This window comes from Dermacentor albipictus, chromosome 1 (assembly GCF_038994185.2).
Source record: "Dermacentor albipictus isolate Rhodes 1998 colony chromosome 1, USDA_Dalb.pri_finalv2, whole genome shotgun sequence".
Classification (NCBI taxonomy): Eukaryota; Metazoa; Arthropoda; class Arachnida; order Ixodida; family Ixodidae; genus Dermacentor; species Dermacentor albipictus.
This window is the reverse complement of record NC_091821.1, coordinates 521,947,677-521,972,137: the sequence shown is the minus strand read 5'-3', so window position 1 is coordinate 521,972,137 and position 24,461 is coordinate 521,947,677. Positions and strand designations below refer to the sequence as shown.

General features: G+C 48.0%; 1 protein-coding gene across 4 annotated transcripts in view; it reads right to left on the bottom strand.

The window, feature by feature from the left end:
- Positions 1-14,202: 14,202 nt before the first annotated feature.
- Positions 14,203-24,461, bottom strand: part of Bap60 (Brahma-associated protein 60) — a 334,908-nt gene continuing 324,649 nt past the window's right edge. For all 4 annotated transcript variants that reach the window (XM_065439899.1, XM_065439898.1, XM_065439900.1 and 1 more), the window contains one exon: positions 14,203-14,389. In XM_065439899.1, coding sequence (XP_065295971.1) covers positions 14,234-14,389 — 156 coding nt within the window. In that variant the 3' untranslated portion in view covers positions 14,203-14,233. The remainder of the gene's footprint in view (positions 14,390-24,461) is intronic.

Genomic DNA, 24,461 nt, shown 5'->3' with positions numbered 1-24,461 from the left:
GAATGTCAAGTGTTTTTTGGGTCACCATGTGAGTGCAATAAGAGGTCTTGCCCCACTCAAGTCAAAGGTAGATGCTGTGATTAAAGCACAAACGCCTGCTGGTGTAGTATCGCTGCGATGTTTCCTTGGGCTCGTAGGCTATTACTCCCATTTTAACGCGATAGCGTTAAGGAGCTCGTGTCGCAGAAAAGCCGGTGTCGTCGGCGTCGGGTGTCGGCGTCTGCGTCGGCGTTTTGCGGCGTTGACCATGAGCGATAAATCACGGCAGGCACTCCATAAATAAAAAGCAACTTCCAAGATGGGCTGGGTGGGAATCGAACCAGGGTCTCCGGAGTGTGAGACGGAGACGCTACCACTCAGCCACGATTTCGATGCTTCCAAAAGGTACAAACGCGCCTCTAGTGAATGCGGTTTTCCCTTCGAAACGAGCCGTGGAAAGTTATACTGTGGTGTATATCGGTAATTATGAACATGTAACTTACAGAAGTCGCAATTACACGAGTAGCGAAGTGCGTTTCGCTGCATTTCTTCTGCGCTTTCCGCACACGGAGAGCCATCTTGCGGCAAACACAGAAGACCCCCTCCTTTCGATGTACGGCGCTGCCCCGACAGATGGCGCGCCACGCGCGCATTGGAGCTGTCGCGGCTCGGACTCTCTCCCCTGACAACGCTTCGCCTTGCTCCCTCTGTAGAATCAAGCGTCCTTCCTTTCTTTAGATCACTATCTCTCTGCCCGTGCCGATCACGGCGTTTGGCTGGCGTGCATCATTTCCCCCTCCGGGATACCGAGTTCTTTGGTTCGCTCCGCTTGCTCAGGCGCACGTTTCGTTGCTGCGCAGAACGCCGCGTTGCTCGACCATATGGCTCGACGCTCACCGCGTCTGATGCGGGGCGCCTCGTAAGTGATGGCTGCCCTGTAGCCCATTGTCTTACACCCATTGGCGGGTCGACGGGAACGCTATCGCGTTCCACTCTTGAAGGCGAAGCTTAAGCGTCCTCCAATTTTTCTTCCCAATTATGCAGAGGTGGTGGAGCCGCTGCGACGGCTTCTTCGTAAAGGACAGCAATTCATGTGGGACCAGAGCACCGAGGAGAGTTTTTGTAGGATCAAGGAGATGCTGTCGTCATGTGGGGTGCTGGCTATGCTCAACGAGTCTTTGCCTGTTTAGTGACCACTGACGCCTCGGCATATGGACTGGGAGCTGTGCTACAGCAGGTAGTCGACGGAGAAGAACGTCAGTGGCATTCGCTTCGAGGACACTAGCTCCAACAGAACGCAAGTACTCTACCGGGGAACAACGAGAGACGCTGACATGTTTATGGGCGTGCGAACATTGGCACGTTTATCTGTGGGGCCGCAAGTTTGTCTTACGAACTGATCATCAGGCTTTGGTGACACTGCTGTCTACAAATGGGGTTGGAAGACACCCACTGCGTGTTGAATGCTGGTGTGCTAGACTGTTGAGATACTTCACTGAGCAGTACACAAAGGGGAACACCAATGTCGTTACGGATGCGCTTTCTAAGTTAGCATTGACCTCTGCAGAGGACGAACCTGTGGAGGAAGTAGTTGCTGTGGTTTCCAACCTGATCACTAAGAGTGAGTTGCAAGCAGCAACAGCTGAGGATGCATCAGCTAAATGAGGTGGCCCAGCATGTTATGTCCAGATGGCCGGAAAAGGGCCGTTTAGCTGGAAAACTAAGGTTGTTTTTTCGTATACAAGAAGAACTGTCGGTTACTGACGGGCTTCTGTTACGCGCTGAACGGGTCGTTCCCCAGCGACACTCACTTCTAGGCTGGTCATGATGGCACATGAATCGCATCCAGTCATTGTAAGACCAAACAACGGTTGAGGGAACAGTACTGGTGGCCCAGAATTGACAGTGATGTTGAATCTCTGGTTAGGAATTGTGCTATCTGCAAAGCATCAGATAAATCTACAAAAACCATAATGGCCCCACTGGAGCCAGTAAAGTGGCCCGAGAAGCCGTGGGAAAAGCTTGGAATCGACATCGTTGGGCCGATGGAGCGAGCCCCTCCGGAGTGCAGGTTTGCAATCGATATCATTGATTACCACAGCAAGTGGCCCCGAGGTGGCGTTTGTGCAGTGGCGTAGCTAGGTCGTCTTGCACCCGGGGCTCGTAGGTCTTCTGTAACCCCACCCCCCCCGCCGGACGTAGCCCGCGGATAGAGGGGTGTCTTCAGACGTATATGACACCCCCCACTGGGCCCTTGCACCCGGGGCCCACGGCCCCCCCGGCCCCCCTCGTTGCTACACCACTGCGTTTGTGACCACAATCACTACACAGGCAGTAGTGAAAGTGCTTTTGGAACTTTTTGCGGAAGAAGGGTAGCCGAAAAGCATTGTGACTGACAATGGGCGTCAGTTTATGTCGACATGTTTTGAGCAGTTTTTACGAGTTCGGGGAATCCTGCACTGCGTTACAACATTGTACTACCCGCAATGCAATGGTCAGATTGAGCGTTTCAACCGCCTTCTCAAGGGATACATTCAGGTTGCGGCATTGGAACGAAGAGCACTGAAGGAGGCAATCTGGGACTACCTGGGTGTTTACAGGGCCACCCCACATGCAATTACAGGAGCGTTACCGGCTTACCTACTGCATGGACGAAGACCCAGAACAAGATTGGATGTTGTCGGCCTTCCAGAATGCGAATTTTTCAATGAGCCACGTGTCGCCATGGAAAAATCGAAACAATGCGTTAAAGGGAAGCTGAAACGGCTTTCAAATTCCATGAATTGCTGGGGCTGGGAAGAACAGACCTATTAATTTACGGTTCTGAATTTTTTTCTTCGTTTTGTTAATATAAGGGGCGCAAATCGTTTTCTGAATCCCCCCCGCGGACACGCCCCCGTCGCTTCACAGAGTGCCGGGTGAAGAGGCTGCCGGAGGAGACAACCGGCGAGAGTGACGTCATTCCCGGGGAGCGTGGTGTTCTGGCATGTGCTGGCGCACGTAGGAAGGAAACTCAAGAGAGGCCCTGACGTCACTCTTTGTGAAGCTAAAGTGAAGCCGGAAGTTGGCGTTGCTCATGGCATTGCTCCGCCTATCGAGCCAGCTCTCCTCTCTTGTTTACATTTCTCGCGAAACCACGCCGCGCTGCGCGCAACCGGGCTGCTCGGACGCGCCCGCTCCGCAGTAATACTAAACAATCGTTAGTACGTTAGCATGATTCCGTCAAAGAGGGAAAAATTTCCCGCGGATATTCCTTCGTCCGTTGTCATTGCCGTGGCGCGGTACATTGCGTACAGCGTTGCATGCGCATTCATTTCACGAACTTTAGTTCCTCCTGTACCACCTGGCCACGGCAACATCCGGTAGAGCACAGTCCAGATAAGGCAGCGCAACAAAACACGGAGACCAACGCAAACCTGCCCGCACGGCACCTTTGCCACGGTACGAAACCTACGGAGCAACACGCGTGAGCGCAGAGAACAATAACAAAGTCGCCATTGTGGCCCGAAAGGCGTGGCCACTACAGCAAAGAAATAAAAAAGACAAAAAAGGAGAACGTACTACGTCATTTCCTCCACACTTTTGTCCTAGCGCGCGGAGAGGGTAGGGCCTCTCCTCAGTTTCCTTCCTCCATGTGCTGGCGTGTTTCTTTCCCTCCTGCGCTTTACTAAACGACGCTACGAGATTTGCCGCCGCTGACGATTGCTTTCTTTTGCGATTTTCGTGAACTGTGCTTCCTTTCTGTGCTGCGTGAGTGTCTAAAGCCAAGGGCACCCAACATGCCCTCGTTCTGTGCAGCATTCGGCTGCGCGTACACAGGCGGGCGAGACGATGCGGTGTTTCACATGTTCCCAAAGGACAAGAAGCTTGCAGCGCTTGGGTCAGTGCAGTGAGAAGAGAGAATTTCGTGCCGATGAAATGAACTGTGCTGTGCTTGGACCATTTCCGCGACAGTGATTATCATCAGAGCTTGACAACGATGCGGGCAGTCGGTATTCCAATTCCGGTGCCCACATTGATGCACTCGAGAAATGCGAACATTTGCAGCCATGAACGTCTGGTAACACAGTTTTAGCATAGCCGGATAGCCTTACTACCAATGCGGAAACGCGTTGTTGCTAGCGTTGCTAGACTTGCCTAGCGACATTCGACGTACGGTTGCAGTTACCGTAACGTTACAGTGTTTACTACACGGCGGGGCTAAAACTGCCTAATATCTGTGTGTCAACACTAGCATGCGGCACGCGTATCGATTCTTGATCGAGCCACAATCGCAAAGTCGTCGAACTATAGTCTGAATATTGCACATAAATCCTCCTGACCATATCGATCTGGACGTGTACGATAAAGCAACTTCCATGACTGGGCTTCTTCGATTTTCCACTTCTGGCTACCCGCGGGCTGCCAGAGCCAGCCAGAGCGTCTTCGTTTTTCTCAGGTTGCTCCGCCCACCGTGCTACGCACTTCCGCCGTGCGTTCGTTTTGCTCGCGCTGGACGGTTCTGGCTACCCGCGGGCTGCCAGAACCTGCCAGGACGATTTTGGTCTGGCTGCTCTCTGGAAGTTCTCTGGCTAGCAGACGACTAAAAGAGGCGATGGGCGCTCGCCGCCATCTTTACGGGGACTTCACGGATTTCAACGCGGGCGCTTGAGGACTTAAATTTATCTCGCTCAGCCAACTGTATACGGTCATCTCCGGATTTTCTTACTTCTAGCGTTATCTTTTTAGGTGCTAACGCTCCGTTCCGCATCGCGAAGCGGTGTGATACGAGCCGTGGTGAACCGTTTGAAGCTTTTGTGTGTGTGTGTGTCCCCTGATTGCTTCTTCGCGGTGGTAAACAGCGCGCCGCGCTCTCATGCGTGCATGTTATCTGCATCGTGTTCCACGCAAGGTGTAGACGCTGATTCACACATTGCGGTACATCTTGGTTTCGTCTTTCTCTGGTGGCGTTCCTTTTCACATATTTCGCGTATGTATACCTCTCCTTTCTCTGCAGTTAGCGAAGGCTTTGCAGTTAGCCCGTGTTCGCTCCGTCTCTCCGTCGTATGCTTAGGTGGCAGCTCGAAACCGATATGTGTTCGAACTGCAGGCCGTTGATCTAAGAATACACTGACTGCACTCGGTACATTTTGACACACGTACATTGGCTTATTGCTCTCATGATTGCGACCAATGTTGTTTTTCGTGTGAAACGTTTCGCTGGTCACAGGCGACGTGCATTTTCACGCGCCAGCCGCGTCCAGCTCCTTAAATGAGAAGCACCATCAGCGACAACAAACTTTCTGAAATCGAAGCTCAAGCAGGTCGGCGCGAAATTTTATGCGTATGAGACGTACCCGATAACCTGCTTTCTCATGTCTTGTGATGATACAGCGCCAACTCATCATGTCGCCGGTGGGCGACGTGATCGCTGCGAACAGGGATCTTCCAGCTATCGCTTTCGAGTATACAATCACGATTTCGCGTCTTGTCATCTGCCGCGTCGGAGGTCATCTGTTGCGCTGCGCAAGGCGAGGTTGGCCCAGTACGCGTCCTGCGACGAGTCGCGCGAAATCGCGTGAAAGCGATCGTATTCCTGAATGCAACTATACATTTTCAAGGCGGCAACGCATAAATGGGCCGACTACGCCGAGCGCGCGTCGGCCTCGACGGGCGCTGCCATGCTGGTAGCATGTTTACATTTGGCCAGCTGTACCGGCGTTCGATTTTGCAAACTTTGGGCAGGTTCGGGTTGTCTTGGGATCCCAGCCCACGTGACTTCCTGTCAGAACCGGAACTAGCTGGCTGCCGTCTGGCTACCAGCGGGCTGCCAGAACTGCGAAAATCGAAGAGGCCCACTGTACCTCGCAGCACTGCATGTACGCGCTTTGAAGCGCGGTACTTATGTTCGCGATCGTGTATCAACGCGCAAAATACCACCGAACTTTTAGACAAGCAGCGGCGAGGTGCTTGACATCGCGGAATTGCACCCGTGTTTACAATCTAATGAGAAAGTACTTCGGCATTCTTCCAGCAGCAAGTTTCCAGTGACACTTTAGCCGTTTTTTCTCCTGTCATTGAAACATGCAGCCACATGAAAAAAACATACGTACCAGCTAATATTTCCAATGCGCGAGAAGGTGCACACATCGTTCTCGCTGTTGGCACACTCAACATCGTCGTTGCCGCCATCGTTTTCTGTATTGGTTGTCGGTTCAAACTTGTAAGGCGAAAATACAAGCTGTCCGAGACAGCGAAAACGTATCATAATGCTTACAACTCATCTGTGAAGCCAGACAACAGCGTGCTACGCTCTGAAGCGGCGGCGCCGACCGGTGATCCCCGTGAATAACGTCACAGCGGTGCCGACCAATCACGGGCAACAGCGGCGTTCGCGCGATGCCCCGAGGTGCTGGTGCGCGTTTGCTTGCAAAAAACAGCCGCTTGCGTTTGTTTCCGCCCTTTTTAAACTACATATTCGTGTTCAATGGACTAAAAAGTGTAGAACGCCGAAGTGAACTCATTTTTTTTCGAAAATTGCTTCGGCTTCCCTTAAGGAGCAGCAACAACAAACAAAAAAGTACACCGATGAAAAACGAGGTGCCAGAGAGTCTACCATTGAGCCAGGAGATTTCGTAAAAATAAAGCAAGGCGGACCAAAGACGAAACACAAGTTTTCTTTGCCGATCCAAGTGGAGACGAGTGGGCACGAATTTGTTTTTGCTGACAAATGGTACGAAATGGAACACACCAAAATTAACAGTAATTACTAAAGTAGGGACAGGACAGGCACAAGCCCCAGCTGACGCGGTTACAGTGCAATGCAGTGCAGCCTCAGGGTTTTTCTGTGACTTGGAACTTTACATAGGGAAGATGGCGGAGCAAAATACCCCTACTACCGTCGAGAATCAATCTGAAATAGTGCCATCAGAAGAGATCCAGGGAAGCGCTACCCGTTCTGACGGTGCACAGCCCACAGTAACAGAGTCTATACTAGAGGTCCCCGATCAGCAGGCCATCTCTCGGTTGCAGTTGGCCACAACCACAGCACCACCACGCACCAGGCCAGAACGAAGAAGAATGCCAGCGCGATATGAAGACTACAAGCTTACCTGACTGTAAGAGCGTCGTTCGTGCCATGTGCTGTGAAGTGAGTGCGCGAAAGTGGATTGATCTCTTTCCTTTCTTTTTTCTATGAGGGGAGAATGTGTTGTGTATAGGATGCGCTGTCAATTAAATCAGCTATATATAAGCGATTGCCATCGGAATAAAGGTGAGTTCCGTGGTTCCCCGTCAACGCAGTCTTATCATTCGGTGCTTCGTGTCGCTACAGAAATGATTTTGGGTCCTCCAAGACCATTGCATATGTGCCGTGTATGCCGTTTCTACCCAGGTCACTGAAGCTCAGCAACATTTCGTTGGACAGTTGATCTGGAAGGACACACTCTGGATGGCAATGTTATGACTGAATTTTAGCGTCTAGAGCCAACTTAAAATGTAATCTTTGAGCTAGTGCTTCCCCTGACAGTAGTGTTCCCACTGTGAATCGACAGGTCTGGTAGGTCTTGCCATCACTTTTGCAACTACTCCCTAGCCCAATGAAAAAGTGGTTCTTTTCGATAGTGTTACAGTGCTGATACTTGTAATGCATGTCAAGCATTCCAGACTACAAATGCCGCCAGTTTTTAAAGAGCTTTGAATTGTTTGTATAAATGTAACCTTGGGGCCCTAAATGACCTGTCACTCAACAAGTTGCTTTGCCTAATTATAGAGCTACATTACAGAAATATTGACTAGAAGGTATCGTACCTTTCTCGTCAAGTCTGTTGGGAAAACATTTTTAGGATGGCTACAAAACGTTTAGGAAATTTTCTTACACCCATTTTTAAAACGGTTATAAGAGGTTCTGCAAGACATTGATAACTGTTTCTGAAACGGCTACAAGATGTCTTGCAACACATCTCATACCCATTTGGCTGTGCATTAGACGGTCTTCACAATGACTGCAAGACATTTTAAGACATCCGACAAGGTTTTGGCAAGACAACATCAAGGTGTCTTATCTTGCAAAGACGTATTGAAGATGTCTTGTAAACATTTGATTTTCTGACGTCTTGTAGACGGCCAATAGACCAATGCGTGTTCAGTGTGTGTGTCCTTTTTATGTATGCGTGATCAGATTTAAGTGTGCTGTTTCAATACCATGGCTCACCAACTAGCCCATCAATATCTATAAAACGTATGTCACTAATTTATCCGAGCACCTGCCTGAACAAAGTACACTCCATGATCTGAAACGCCAGCAAGATATTTAAACAAAAAGGAAGCAATGGTCTGCTCGCCGGGAAGAAGTCGACCCGAGTGAAGTGTTTCGATGCCGGTATAGTATCAGACACCTTTTCTCAATGAGGAAGTTGCTAATCCAAGTCGTTCTCTGATGCGCCTTATCTTGCTTCTTTATATAAATGATAAAATCGTACATTAATTTGCTGTCTTCCACCACGATGACACAGATAATAGCACATAACAAAAGCTTTCCTCAATTTTTTCATTTTCGGGCTCGCGCCCGAAAATGGTAGGAAACCGGTATGCACCGCATACCACGGTATTTGCAGAGCCTTTGCACTCTAAAGGTCAAACTATAGCATAACTGCGAGTCGGCCTAGTTGGAACATATTCATATTGATACTTTTTGTGCGCAAACAAACAGGGACGAAGAATAGGGGCAACACAAGGACGAGCGCTTTCTAACAACTGGTTTATTTTTGAAGAACTACTTACTTAAATACCCACAGAACTGCGCGGTCTAGTCAACAGAGCACCCTACAGCGCATATGATACCCGCTAATCTGCGCCATCAAGTCGAAAGAGCAACGTCAATATTACATATAACACTTGTGATAAAAAAGACGTGGACAAAAGCCACCCGGTCATACTAAAAACAGCAAAGTGCGTAAAAACAACCACTTACAATAAAATGCGTTAAAAATGTGATGATAGAAGCGAATTTTCTTTATCTAACAATGAAACAGAAGGATGGCTGATGCATTTATCTTTTTGTTTTTCAATCCACTATGCTTCCACGATTTCCCTAGCGGTTTGATTCCTATGCCTGTATAAAATGTCTGTGCTAGTAAGACAAGGGGAGCAACCATGTTCTTGGCAATGCATTGCCAAATGCGTACTAGGGCGACCTTTAAGGCTAGACAAGTGCTCCCTTAACCTAGTGTTAATGCATCTCCCAGTCTGCCCTACGTACACATGACCACACGTCATAGGAATCTGGTAAACAACGTTCTTCGCGCAAGCAACAAATTGGGTCTTGCACGGATGTTTAACAGTGCATTCTTTCTGTACATCACCCTTACTTTCAAACTTCTTTTTAACCTTGGAACACACACTACCTATTTTGTTTCTTGCCGAAAATACTACTTTTACTTCATAACTACCAGCCACTTTTTTAAGTCTGTGCGAAAGGCCGTGCACATACGGAATCACTGAAACATTGGAACCTCTATCCTTCTGCCTTTGATTCTTTGTGCATTGTCCTTTATCCTTGTTAAGTTCTTTCATTAGTCTAGCACACATCGCCAGCATCACAGCGAGCGGGTACCCAGCCTTTCTCAACCTGTCAACTTGCTCAAAGAATGCAATCCTTACAGTGTGGTGGCATGACTTCAACAACGCTGACCGGAAACACGAAATGACTATTCCATTCTTCACAAGCCTGGAATGGTTTGAGGCATAGTTCATTAGCGGTTTTCCAGCTCGGGGTGAGAAAGACCAACACACATGTTCCGGTAGGAAAGTTAACCTGACATCAAGAAACTGTAGCCTCTTATCTACCGGTACTTCCGAAGTAAATGTTAAGCCCTTTCCCAGAGAATTGAAGGCTTCTACAACCCTATTTCTGAAAGCACCCTTGTCTACAGGACAACCTAAAATCAAGTAGTCATCGACATACCTGTATATCTTATTTACTACACCTTCTAAATCTTTTGCCAGCTCTCTGTCTATGCTTCCCAAAAAAATGCTACTTAGGATGGGAGCTACCTTTGACCCGATGCACACACCCCTTGCCTGTATATAAGTTTCACCATAGAACCCTACATGTGTATTCGCTAAATAAAAATGCAGAAGTTCAAGAAAGGATTCAACGGCCATGCCGCACGTATTGCGGAATGACACCTCGTCATTTTCCTTTGTTATGCAATCTTTAACACTGCACATTAGGGGCCCTTGCGGTAAGGAATAGTAAAGATCTTGAACATCTATGCTGAATCCCCAGCTGCAGCTTGTACTATCTAGTGCCAAACAATTCACAAGGCCTTCAGAGTTTTTCAATAGGTACGGATCCTGCACTTCTAGGGAATTCAACATTTTTTGCAAGAACTCCGCGACCAGAAATTGCCAACACCCTCTCTCGGACACAATTGGCCTAAACGGAATTGCTTGCTTGTGAGTTTTTGCCGTAAAAAATATCTCCAATTTCATTCCTTTTGAGTTCTTTACACGTGACGCAAGCTTATCTTGTTCACATTTTTTCAATGTTTGCGCACAAAAAGTATCAATATGAATATGTTCCAACTAGGCCGACTCGCAGTTATGCTTAAGTTCATTTCTAGTTCTTCCGGCCCTCTTTCTACTTGTCAGAACTACAGCTTAAACAACCCTGCAGTTCTTGTGCCTATTATCGCGGTCTGTGAGTGCAGAGCACGGGTATTAAGCTGGTTCCTGAAACTTGGGGAATGCCCTGATGAGGTGTTGTTAGTGACCGGATGGTTGCCCCCGTCTGCAGGACACGGGAGAAGAATGATCAAGATCCTGCGATCAGAGAGCCGGAGACAGGTGAGACATTTCAAAGAATGTCTAAAGGTGGCCTGTTCGTCTGCTTCCGGTGGCCTTTTTAACGTGAAGGCTTTTCGGGACTGGTGCAGTCAGGCAAATATTGTGACTGAGGCTATATGGAACGATGTTCGTCGAAAATTGCCAAAGAAGAAGAAAAGGGAAGTGCCAGAGGGACGCCTTCTAATACTAGGGGGTGCAACGGTGGAAGAACGGCATCAACAGGTTCTCAAGTTGGGACCAAAGTTCTGCGTGGAACCAAGGATCGACATCGTCGACAGGTTGGCACTTACAAGGGACATTGCCAGGAGTGTACCGGAGAAAGAAAAAGATCGATGTGTGGTGGAATGTGTGGACGTGGTGGCTAAAGCTTCGGTAAGCGATAGATCCAGGACCAATGTTGATAGGACTGCTAAGTATTTGGTTGAGAATAATCTGCGTGTTATTCAAGCAGACAAGGAAGGCTTCCTGGTTGTTGTACCAAATGATTGTTACTTAGAAAAAGCTTTCCTAGCGGTGAACAAGTGCTTTAAGAAATGTGATGTGAATGTAGAAAACGTTAAAAAGAAAGCGGTGGAGCTATTGAAAAAATGTGAACAAGATAAGGTTGCGTCACGTGTAAAGAACTCAAAAGGAATGAAATTGGAGATATTTTTTACGGCAAAAACCCACAAGCAAGCAATTCCGTTTAGGCCAATTGTGTCCGAGAGAGGGTGTTGGCAATTTCTGGTCGCGGAGTTCTTGCAAAAAATGTTGAATTCCCTAGAAGTGCAGGATCCGTACTTATTGAAAAACTCTGAAGGCCTTGTGAATTGTTTGGCACTAGATAGTACAAGCTGCAGCTGGGGATTCAACATAGATGTTCAAGATCTTTACTATTCCTTACCGCAAGGGCCCCTAATGTGCAGTGTTAAAGATTGCATAACAAAGGAAAATGACGAGGTGTCATTCCGCAATACGTGCGGCATGGCCGTTGAATCCTTTCTTGAACTTCTGCATTTTTATTTAGCGAATACACATGTAGGGTTCTATGGTGAAACTTATATACAGGCAAGGGGTGTGTGCATCGGGTCAAAGGTAGCTCCCATCCTAAGTAGCATTTTTTTGGGAAGCATAGACAGAGAGCTGGCAAAAGATTTAGAAGGTGTAGTAAGTAAGATATACAGGTATGTCGATGACTACTTGATTTTAGGTTGTCCTGTAGACAAGGGTGCTTTCAGAAATAGGGTTGTAGAAGCCTTCAATTCTCTGGGAAAGGGCTTAACATTTACTTCGGAAGTACCGGTAGATAAGAGGCTACAGTTTCTTGATGTCAAGTTAACTTTCCTACCGGAACATGTGTGTTGGTCTTTCTCACCCCGAGCTGGAAAACCGCTAATGAACTATGCCTCAAACCATTCCAGGCTTGTGAAGAATGGAATAGTCATTTCGTGTTTCCGGTCAGCGTTGTTGAAGTCATGCCACCACACTGTAAGGATTGCATTCTTTGAGCAAGTTGACAGGTTGAGAAAGGCTGGGTACCCGCTCGCTGTGATGCTGGCGATGTGTGCTAGACTAATGAAAGAACTTAACAAGGATAAAGGACAATGCACAAAGAATCAAAGGCAGAAGGATAGAGGTTCCAATGTTTCAGTGATTCCGTATGTGCACGGCCTTTCGCACAGACTTAAAAAAGTGGCTGGTAGTTATGAAGTAAAAGTAGTAATTTCGGCAAGAAACAAAATAGGTAGTGTGTGTTCCAAGGTTAAAAAGAAGTTTGAAAGTAAGGGTGATGTACAGAAAGAATGCACTGTTAAACATCCGTGCAAGACCCAATTTGTTGCTTGCGCGAAGAACGTTGTTTACCAGATTCCTATGACGTGTGGTCATGTGTACGTAGGGCAGACTGGGAGATGCATTAACGCTAGGTTAAGGGAGCACTTGTCTAGCCTTAGAGGTCGCCCTAGTACGCATTTGGCAATGCATTGCCAAGACCATGGTTGCTCCCCTTGTCTTACTAGCACAGACATTTTATACAGGCATAGGAATCAAACCGCTAGGGAAATCGTGGAAGCATACTGGATTGAAAAACAAAAAGATAAATGCATCAGCCATCCTTCTGTTTCATTGTTAGATAAAGAAAATTCGCTTCTATCATCACATTTTTAACGCATTTTATTGTAAGTGGTTGTTTTTATGCACTTTGCTGTTTTTAGTATGACCGGGTGGCTTTTGTCCACGTCTGTTTTATCACAAGTGTTATATGTAATATTGACGTTGCTCTTTTGACTTGATGGCGCAGATTAGCGGGTATCATATGCGCTGTAGGGTGCTCTGTTGACTAGACCGCGCAGTTCTGTGGGTATTTAAGCAAGTAGTTCTTCAAAAATAAACCAGTTGTTAGAAAGCGCTCGTCCTTGTGTTGCCCCTATTCTTCGTCCCTGTTTGTTTGCGCACAAAAAGTATCAATATGAATAGGTGAAACTATGTACACGTGTTGGTGCGCAAAAGCTCCCGCCCACGCACCTTCCGTATGCCGCGACTCGCGAGTAACGGTGGTTTGAATCTATATGATGCACCCACTTGGCTCACTATTTTCGCCTTGGGAAACATTGTTTTTGTCAGAGCACTGGTATTTGTTGGGAGAAAATATCTGGTCTCATGCCGTGATTCGACATGTACGATATCTGTCCTGCACCATCTGCGCATGCGTGATGCGCGTGGCCACCCGCTTTCCCGTGCTGGCATGCATACATGTAGTTTGGGTTTTAGAGTGCAAAGGACTGCAAGACTACAGAGGCATAACCAAGGCTTTGAGGCAGGCGGCGATGCGGCTGGCCGCCGACATGCACGAGGAACAAGAGAAGCGATGCGCAGCCGAAGAACAGCGGCCGCCGAGACCAAGCAGTGCCGATTGGAGGACCCACCCTTGCAGGACGCAGGTGTGTACTTCCTCGAAGACGAGTTTGGTGCAGCGACTGCGGCTGCCACTGGTTCCTATCATATGTCGTCAGGGTATGAAGGCCCATCCTCGAGCGAGCGTTTTCCCAGGAGGCCGCGAGTTCGTTAGCACTTTGTGCAAGCGAGAAATGCTTTGATAATCATCGAGGATGGTTTCAGCCATATCTTCTTTTTCTTCCTTTCCAGCCACACAGACTACACATTTCAGTGAGGAGGCAGTAGTCTCACACCGGTGATAAAAAACATTATCTGATGGCTCAAATGCCATGCGAGCATCTCATGCACCTCAATGCCAAGGTAATGTCTTAAAGCATTATCAAGGACGGCTAAATGTGCAGCAATTAAGTAACTCTTGCATCAGAAAGAGACCCTGGCATAGTTGTATGAACAGTAGAGAGAACCATCCCAGCATGGTTGATTACATTCTGCTTAGCAGATAGCAACAATGACACACACATGATGGGTTCAGTTTCTCTTTATTAGTGGGGAGCTAAGCATTGCGAATGCCGAGTGCCTGTTCCAGCTCGGCTCGGCGCTGCTGCACTTTGCCATAGAAGTAGCGGCACACTGCCTCCTGGGCCCAGCGCTGGTAGTAGAAGTCTGCACGGCGCTCTTCTTCGGGGCTGCCCACCACGTCCGTCATCGTCTGCACACACAAAACGACATACAGCAGCCTTACTTTAATTGCACTTTTTGCATATCACACAGGGCGAGTCAGCTTGACCACAGTGCAGTCCTTAATATAGTAATTGTATGACAGACAGATACACACAGATCGGTGACATGTGCACACCCTACGAAACACAAAACTTCTAGAAAACTTCTTGACAGGACTTGAAAGTCATGTACACATCTTGGTATATTATGAAATTTTGATTAAACATTTGTGGCAGGAGATTTTGAAGGTGTTTTCAAAATGCACACCTCAAAGAGCATATTGTCACATGGTAGTGAAGTCAAAAACACAGCAGCAAAACTGTGAATGGCAAAATTACCTTTTCATTTCGCGAACCTTTGCCCCTGAAAACAGGCTACACTCACAGCAGAGCGATAGCGGCAAACACAGTCGGCGATCGTCGGAAATCTGCTCTGCCGGTCAAGTGCGTTGGCTTTTACAAATGAGTCATCAAAGTTTCCAGAGTAATTTATCACTGGTGGCTGCGTGTCTTCCATAAAGTACTACAAAATTTACGTTGCACATGCAATGAATGTGTACACAAGCTTCTGTGACAATAGACAATGGATAAAACCATCAATAATATTCCAGTAAGTTTCAATCATGCAGGTGCATCTTGTGCTGAGCGACAAACTTCCAAGTTGTTATTGGATGAAATGCAGTCCCCAAGAAAAGAATAAGTACATGTGTCAATGCCCCTCTCTTACAAAATCATCGTCCCATGCTAAACACAACTAAAGCACATACAGTGAAGAGAAATAACAAACAAAGAAATGCAAACCTCAGATTATATGCTGATGACTGCTCTCTGTATTCTACGATATTGAAGCAGTGCACTTAGATCTGACATGTACATGTACGCATAGCAGTAGTTGCAGTCCAGCACCTGTGTATCTCCTTTCTATGGGTACGTGTCAGATGTAAGTGCACTGCTTCGATATCATGGCTCACCAACTAGCCCATCAGTATCTTTTAAGCAAATACTGTATTCTGTTATAAATTCACACAATCAAGTTAAACTGAATATTGAACTCAATTGCCTATTGAAGTGGTGTTGTACGTGGCAGATGTGTGCGAATTATGCTAAAAGTGTTGTATTCACATTAGAAATGAGGCATCCATTGGTTTTTGACTATTCAGCTGATGGTAACCAACTTCTTCAAGTTTCGGAAGTCAAATACTAGGTCTTCACATAACTGACGATGGCATTGGGACTGTCATATTAACTACATTGTGTGTAAGGCCATGACAAAATGACATTATTTAAAGGGATGTCTTCGCAATTCCTCTAATGATGTTAAACTTTAAGCATACAAGTCTCTTGTTTTACCTCTTCCAGATTGTGGCAATATATTAGGGATCCATTCCCTTCTGTTAATATTCATACAGTGTAATTGGTGGAAAAGAAAGCAGTCGGGTTAATTTTCAATCAGCGTGGCACTACATCCATTACTGAGTTAAGGGATAGAGCAGGTTTGATGGTATTATCAAACAGAAATAAGATAGTGCACTTGCATTTCTCGTTTAAGGTTTTTTAAGTCAAATTAAAACGCAACACTCATTAATATGTGACACATTCTCTTGGTTATGCTACCATGTGCAGAGATCATTTTACAGTAATCCCTCATTATAACGAAGTCAATGGAACGGCAAAAACTTCGTTATGGATGATAATTTGATATAAGCGACCACTCGAGAAAATCTAAAGCAGTTGAGCTTTAACTGCACCACAACGGCAAGGAAGTCAAAATACAATGTATTATGTGAAGCAAAACTTTATTCAGGTGCAAAATAGGCAGTGAGCTTTGGCTGTTTCAAGTTCTTACCGGACACAAGCAACCCCTGCTCTAATTTGACCAAGCATTGCATGTGGCCGTGGTCGCTGCCCATGCATTCAACCTTATTTTGCAGCAGGCGTAGGCACTCCCGAGTCTCCACCACAGTTAGCATTTCCCGTCGGTCTTTGTCTGCTGGCTCTTCGTCCTCGTCAGGGCGACCACAGGAACAGCAGCATCACCCAATGGAAATGTCTCGAAGTCGCCTTCTACCTCTTGGCCAGCAATTTTATGAACAGCATCGTACAGATCACTGCAACTCCGGTTGTCGTCATGCTGGTCATCATCAGGGTCGCGAAGACAGTGCGGGAAAAGCCGGCATTCTTTGCCGACCTTCAATGGTGCGAGTTCTTTCCATGAAAAGTTCAACAAATGGATTGGCCCAAGCAACTCAATGTTGCACCTCTTGCTGGCGTCATACGCTGTGAGCATGCGCTACAAAAGAGCCTTGTGGTACAACTTCCGGGTGGTCTCAATGATGCCCTGATCTTAGAACGACAGAAAGCTGAGCTAGTTGGCAAGGATTCATTATGCAAAATAGAAGTGAGGCGTGCAGACAGGACGTGTCAACGTTCCTGTTGTCCACTTCTCTACTCTTGTGACGGCGTTCGTGTTGTCCACTTCTCTACTCTTGTGTCCTGTCTGCACGCCTCACTTCTATTTTGCATAATGCCCTGATCCATAGGTTGCAATATTGTGGTTGTGTTTGCAGGCAAAAATTCCAGTGATCCCTCGAGATTGTCGATCTTGTATTTGTTGTGCTCAAAAAACGATTAGGAACTCACTGTGGGTATGTAGTGCAATTGTGAGAACTGAACGGCTTTTTAATATGAGTTTTGCATGATCACTGGGCAATTTTTTCTCGAGATATGCAGCCGTCAAGTTTGCAAAAAAAGTTTTTCGGCACAGCGTTGTCGACGACACTGTGCTAATTTTACAGTTCGAGTGTCTGTGTTCACGCACCATCGTATCCGCACCACTGACTAATGTCTAGGAACAAAATTCAATGACCCTACCATGCATTTACACCGCTTGTCTAAAGTCTGATGGCATGAATTGAGCATGACTAGCTCGAGAAAATCACCGAGGAAACACCAGCTTGCGCTGACGTGCCATGTTGACAGCCTGACTTGCCGCTGGTGACGCTCGCATTTTTTTCGTTTTCAGCAAGTTACCATCGAAAATGCAACAAATCTCAAGGTGGTGTTTTATTGCAATGCAGACTGATTATGGCGAGCGGCGAGCAAATTTCTAGACCGGGGTTGAGTAGAACTTGTTGCTGGGCGAGTTGGTTGGGATCTAATGAATACATTGTTGCGCCAAAAAAAGGAAAAAAAGACTTGGGAAGGAAGAGTACGAAACGACAGAACGGGCCCGGGAGCATGAACTGTCTGTAATCAACAAAGGAAACGCGCATTTACCTGCGCATTGCACGGTTTGCCTGGAAGGAACATGCCAGCCACTACTGCATGAGATAAAGATAGGTACTTGGCAGGAGTGGTGATACTTTAGCAAGAAAACTTTTGGAGGCATATCACATAAAAGTAAGAGGCACGAGTTGTATTAGTGACACGTCTGTTTTTCTGTTTTAAAGCGAGTTGCAAATGTTTAAAACGTCACTGTAATCGCTCTAGGCAACACTGATGTACGCATGCGCATTTGTTCATTCTCCCTGCCCTGCTCTAGGAATAAAATCAGTTGAAGTTCAGCGCTCAATCTGTCGTTTCGTACTCTTCCTGCCCAAGTCTTTGTTTTTCCTTTTTTTGGCGCAACAATGTATTCATTTTCTAGACCGGCTTCCCCAAAGTTATCTTCCCGATTTGTTAACGTAGCTCCTCACGTCGAACAAGGTACCTATAATCGGAGGGACACTTCTTTTGTGCTTTTTGGCACGTTTCAGTACCAGAAGTGCTATTTAGAGTGGTAAAACTTTGCTCATCAAGCGCATTTCATGGAATGCTACGATGCAAGTCTGGCCGCAGTCTTCTGGCTGGTTTTCGGCATCCAAGAGACTGGTTTTCTGGCATCGCAAAACATCTGAAAAACTTAATTTCTGTGTGAATTCTATCATGAGGCACACCAGCGATGCAAATACGACTGAGATAAATGGTTAGGGCATGCTGCACCATGGAATTTGACAGCTTCCGTTCACTCCGCAGTAAACAGCTGGGGGCACTCGCTTTGTGCCCGTTAGTAGGTGGTCATCGGTCGTGGGTTTGCTAATTTTGTGGCGAGTTCTGCGCCTGCATGAGACTAATTCGTTGGCGGTATGAATTTGACAGCATATGCGCAAAAGGGTCGTCGCTGCTCGGCGGTGGCAGGGCTCATTGTGCACTTCGAGTAATGTGGCTTAAAATGCATGCGTTTGGGTCGGGACTGGAAGAAGTTTCGAATTAAGCGATATTTCGAGTAAATATCCCACAAAAAAACTTTTTCTTTTTTCAACCCGCATTTACTGCAGGATGACAATGGGTCAACAAGCAGGCAGCTACCACTGCCATTGCGGGATACGAAAACGAAAATGACGGCCGGCGGAGCAAGCCGAACGCGTTGAACGTGATTATTTTTTTTCTTGTGAGTACATTATTCGCATTGAAACAGTTTCTTCTGTATCAGTAATGAATAATATCGGTAATATCGGAAAGTTCGTGACAATAATTATAATGTAGCCATGTCCACTCTGAGGGGACAGAAACAGATGGGCGTGCTTAGCTGCCAGTGACATAGAAACATATGGCGGGCATGCTGCGGAAACTGCAGAATTTGTCTGCAGTGCTATCCTAATACGGCACATTTCCACTAAGGGTGGGCAAATATCTTAGCTGCATTATAAGCATCAGCATATAAATAAGGTACACTTCTACCGTATCAGTGTAAACGTGACCACTATTGTTGCCGCTCACGATTTACTGCGTGCCGTCGAGTGCAGACGAGAAGAATCGAAAATCGCCCTTTATGTTGTTGTTGTGCACCAAAACCATCATGAAGCCTACAAATAACAAAGCCGAGGAAAGTCTTGTTGTAGGTTTTTTTTCATGGAAGTGCGGAAAGTGATGAAAGGAATGAAAAGGGGCATCTGCTTAATATGTTGGGTGCATGCAGACCACTTGGTATGTCTTCAAGAGTCGTTCACGTAGCATTTGACAGATGCTAAGCGCAATCATCATTAGCTAGACTTCGCACACAACATATTGCTGCAACAAGTTCAGGGTGCAATCATTACATGGGAAAGAAAAAATCTAATTTTGACGACAAAATTCTGGGGTGCGATCATTATGCGAGTAAATACGGCGATTCTGTTTACGATCAAGTATAGCATTATTTCCAAGTTTTGATTTCTTTATTCGTTGACTGTTTTATTATTTTGGTATGTACTGATGCCAACCCCATTGTTACGTTTCGCCTACGACGCGCGGTATAGCCGGCGCGGATGCAACGGACGCCGGGGCTTCGTTCAAAGCGGCGGACATTTTAGCCCGTTCAGCGCCGCCGCAACGCCTCCCCGCCAAGCGCGTCCAGGCATGTTTCAATGCCACGTGTCTTCAAGTGTGCGTGTGTGTGTGTGCATGTTGGTGCCCACACTCGTCAAAGCGCGGCAGCCGGAGAGAGGAGCTCCCCAAGTGTGAAGCGAGGAGGTCTGACCGGCGCCGGCGGATGCGTCACCTTGTTGTCTCAACGTGTCTCTCAGTGTGTCCGTGCCCCGCCGTCATGTGGCCTCATCCGGAGACGTTCCTTCTTGCCCTCACCTCCGAGTCTAAAAGCAGCTGCCCCCGGACGCCAAGAGAGAGGCTCCGATTTCTTCCGTCGAGTTACGTGCTCTCCCGTCTCTCCACTTCGGTCGACCTGACCGGCCGCTCTTTTGCGATGCTAGAATAAACAAGTTGTTCTGTTAGCAGTCGACTCATGCTTTGCCAGGACCTTCAGGTGCTTCCAGTTGTGCCCCAGGCCGCCAGGCCAACGCTACCCTTGGGGCTTGCGACCCAGATGCAACAACTGGTGTCAGCGGTCCAATTGCAACAACTGTCTGCCAGCGGTGAGATCGCGACAACGGAGGCCAGCAGCGAAGATATGCGGTTGACTGTATGCTGAGCAGCACAACGACCACCCGGGAGCAGTGCAACGAGCCCTGTGTGATGACTGGTTGCCTGCAGCGGAACGACTGCGCTGAATTCTTGGCTGCGAGGTTTGGTGAGTGCGAGACTTTCTTCTTCCGAGTTTTGCCAGGCTTTTGTTAGTGTCAGAAATAGAGCTGGTAATTGTGGTTGTCGTTGCTGCCGGGTTAGTTTGCGGCAAGACAATAGTAGGCAGTAGAGACAGCAGCATTCAGAGCAGCCATGGATTTGAAGTCGTTGCGCAAACTGAAATTGCTGGAGCTTGCAAGAGAGTTGGGTCTGGATGTCTCAGACAAACTCAGAAAACCAGAACTGCTAAGGGCTATTCTTGAGTTAGAAGCTGAGGATGACGAGCTGTCGGAATGCCTTGAGACCATTAAGGAGAGGGCAAAAAGACAGGAGCGCGAACTTAAAGAGCAAAAAGAGAAACAGGAGCGCGAACTTAAAGAACAGGAAGAGAAACAGGAGCCCGAACTTAAAGAACAGAAAGAGAAAAAGGAGCGCGAACTTAAAGAACAGAAAGAGCGAGAGCAACAAGAGAAAGAAAAAGAGCGCGACTGTCAACACACTTTGGAAATGAAGCGTCTCGAGATAGAGATAGAACGCGCTCGTAATGGAAGTCAGGCACACGGTGCAGGAGAACGAGTATTGTTCAAAATGACTGACCTGATGCGGCCGTTTAAGCTTGGAGAGGACATTGGTTTGTTGCTGGTTAACCTTGAGCGAACGTGCGAGAAGCAGGGGTTCTCTCGGGAAACGTGGCCACAGCGCTTGCTCACTTTGTTACCCGGCGAGGCGGCCGACGTAGTCGCTCGCTTGAAGAGAGAGGAGGCAGAGGATTTCGACAAAGTGAAATCGAGTCTGATAAAAAAGTACAGGCTGTCAGCGGAGGCGTTCCGTCGGAAGTTTCGGGAAAATGAGAAAGGCAAAAGTGAGTCATATACAGAGTTTGCCTACAGGCTTATGTCAAACATGCAGGAGTGGCTCAAAGAAGAGAAAGCGTTTGGTGACCACGAGAAAGTTCTGCAGTGTTTCGGGCTGGAACAGTTCTATAGTCGGTTACCTGAGAACGTGCGGTACTGGGTCTTGGATAGGCCGGACTTTAGTACGGTGGCTAAAGCCGCCGAGCTAGCCGAGGAGTTTGTGATGCGTCGGGCTCGTGGAGCTAAGGACGGTCAAAAGGGTGAATTTGGCTCCAAGTTTGAGAGGCCCAAGTTCACACCCATGAGAGCAAGGGGGGCACACGTAGTGCGGATGTGAGTGAAAGCAGTCCGACGGAACGTAAGGAGACGGCGGCAGCCGAAGCCGAACGCAGAAAGCGGTTCGAGACGAGGCAAGCACGCGTGTGTTATACGTGTCAGAAGCCGGGTCACTTTTCGGCGCAGTGTCCAGAAACAAAAACAAAAGTCGTGTTTTTGTCATTATGCAGCACTGACGAGAGCGGGAAGCTTCTCGAGCCTTAGATGCGAGACCTCCACGTGAACGGGAAAGAGTGCTGAGTGCTTCGCGATTCCGCAGCTACAATGGATGTAGTTCACCCCTCTTACGTAGAACCCGATATGTTCACGGGCGAGTGCGCATGGATCAAGCAAGCCGTGGAAGCTCATAGCGTGTGTCTGCCCGTAGCAAAAGTGCTTATTGAAGGACCTTTCGGAGCACTTGAGACGGAGGCCGCAGTGTCATCTATGCTGCCCCCCCAGTACCCGTACCTATTTTCGAACAGGTCCGACCACCTCCTGCACGAGAAGGGGCTTTTGTTTGGTGAGGCTAGCGTTCAGGCCTTAACCAGATCGAAGGTTCGGGAGCTCGCTGCAAAGGCGGTAGTTGCAGGGCTGACGTTGTCGAACAATGAGAAAGGGTCAGAGGCGCAGCAAGTTGATATTCAGAGCACGTCCGAACTGAATAAAATTGAGCCTGTAGCGTTGAAGGCACCAGATAGTGTAGAGGAAATGCCCGATACGAGAAAGTTAGAAGAGCTATCTGCAGATTTACTCATCGCGCCTACATCAGACGGACTTAATAGGTTGCTAAAAGTCAGCCGGTCGGCTTTGATAGCCGAGCAAAAAAAGGATGGCAGCCTGGAAAACATACGCTGCATTGTCAAGGAAGGTATCGCCAAGAAAAATGCTCGTTTTGTGGAAAGAGGTGGGGTCCTGTACCGGAAGTATCTAGACCGCAGGGGAGTGGAGTTCGATCAGCTGATCGTGCCTCAGTGCTACCGTCAGGATCTGTTGCGCTTGTCGCATGGGGGTTCGTGGTCCGGACACCTAGGAGTTAAGAAAACTAAGGACCGTCTCTTGCAAGAGTACTGTTGGCCAGGGTGTTTTCGGGACGCAGACTACTTTGTGAGGACATGTGACACCTGTCAGCGGGTGGGCAAACCAGGGGACAAATCGAGGGCGCCGTTGAAGTTGATACCTATCATTACGGAGCCTTTTAGACGGCTCGTTATTGTTACAGTGGGACCTCTGCCGGTAACAGCCACAGGGTACAGACACATTTTGACTGTGATCTGCCCAGCGACAAAGTTCCCTGAAGCAGTGCCCCTTAAAAAACTCAGCTCAGTTGAGATAGTCAATGCACTACTGTCCATATTTGCGCGAGTTGGTTTTCCTGCGGAAATCCAATCAGATCAGGGCACAGTGTTTACTAGCGCTTTGACGACAACTTTTCTCGAAAGGTGTGGGGTAAAGCTGTTACACAGCTCAGTGTACCACCCACAGTCGAATTCCGTTGAGAAGCTCCACTCCGTCATGAAGCGCGTGTTGAGAGCATTGTGGTTTGAACAACAAACTGACTGGGAGCTGTGTCTGCCTGGGGTGATGTTTGCATTGAGGACCGCGCCGCATGAGGCTACGGGGTTTTCGCCAGCTGAGCTAGTGTACGGTCGCTCGCTGCGATCTCCGCTTCGCATGCTTCGAGACGGATCACTGCCCTCTCCAATGGCTGCAGACCATCTCTTCCACGAATGGCCGCCTCCTGCGCTGGAGCCTCGCTTTGCAACAATATTCCTTTGAGGTGCGTTACAAAAGGGGAGTCTCAACGGTAACGCCGATGGCTTAAGTCGAATCCCCTAACGTAGGAATCAGCCTCAGAGATGTTTGTTACGGATGTTTTTCTTCCTGAGGCAGGATTTGTAACATATTGCTTTTGTTTAGGGTTTCAAAGTGATGATGTGCTTTCTAGTGCAATTTTCCAATTTGTGGATGCGTTTTGGGTGCTGCTAGACTACTGTAAGGAACTAGGCAGTAGTAAGAAAAGGGGAAAGAGCCTGGCAGGGCTTAGTGAGGGTTGTGTCGTGCTTGCTGACTGAGCGGTTGAGTTTCGGCGTAGTTCTAACGCTTGCTGGGAACGAGAACAAAAATGGCAACTCTCCCGAAGTCACTTTGCAGTGTCCTGTGTGAACCTGAACGTGAGAACGAGGCCTTCTCTGTGCACTGCGCTCAAGAAACGCCGAAGGACGACCGACTTCGGTTATGAGCATCATCGAGCGACATCCCTCCGGACAGCGGATGCAGTCCCCTGACCATCGGGATCTTCCCCCGGCGGGGCGGTCTGTTACGTTTCGCCTACGACGCGCGGTATAGCCGGCGCGGATGCAACGGACGCCGGAGCTTCGTTTAAAGCGGCGGACATTTTAGCTTGTTCAGCGCTGCCGCAACGCCTCCCCGCCAAGCGCGTCCAGGCATGTTTCAATGCCGCGTGTCTTCAAGTGTGCATGTGTGTGTGTGTGCATGTTGGTGCCCACGCCTGTCAAAGCGCGGCAGCCGGGGAGAGGAGCTCCCCAAGTGTGAAGCAAGGAGGTCTGACCGGCGCCGGCCCGGCGGATGCGTCACCTTCTTGTCTCAACGTGTCTCTCAGCGTGTCCGTGCCCCGCCGTCACGTGGCCTCATCCGGAGACGTTCCTTCTTGCCCTCACCTCCGAAAGTATAAAAGCAGCTGCCCCCGGACGCCAAGAGAGAGGCTCCGATTTCTTCCGTCGAGTTACGTGCTCTCCCGTCTCTCCACTTCGGTCGACCTGACCGGCCGCTCTTTTGCGATGCTAAAATAAACAAGTTATTCTGTTAGCAGTCGACTCATAGTTTGCCAGGACCT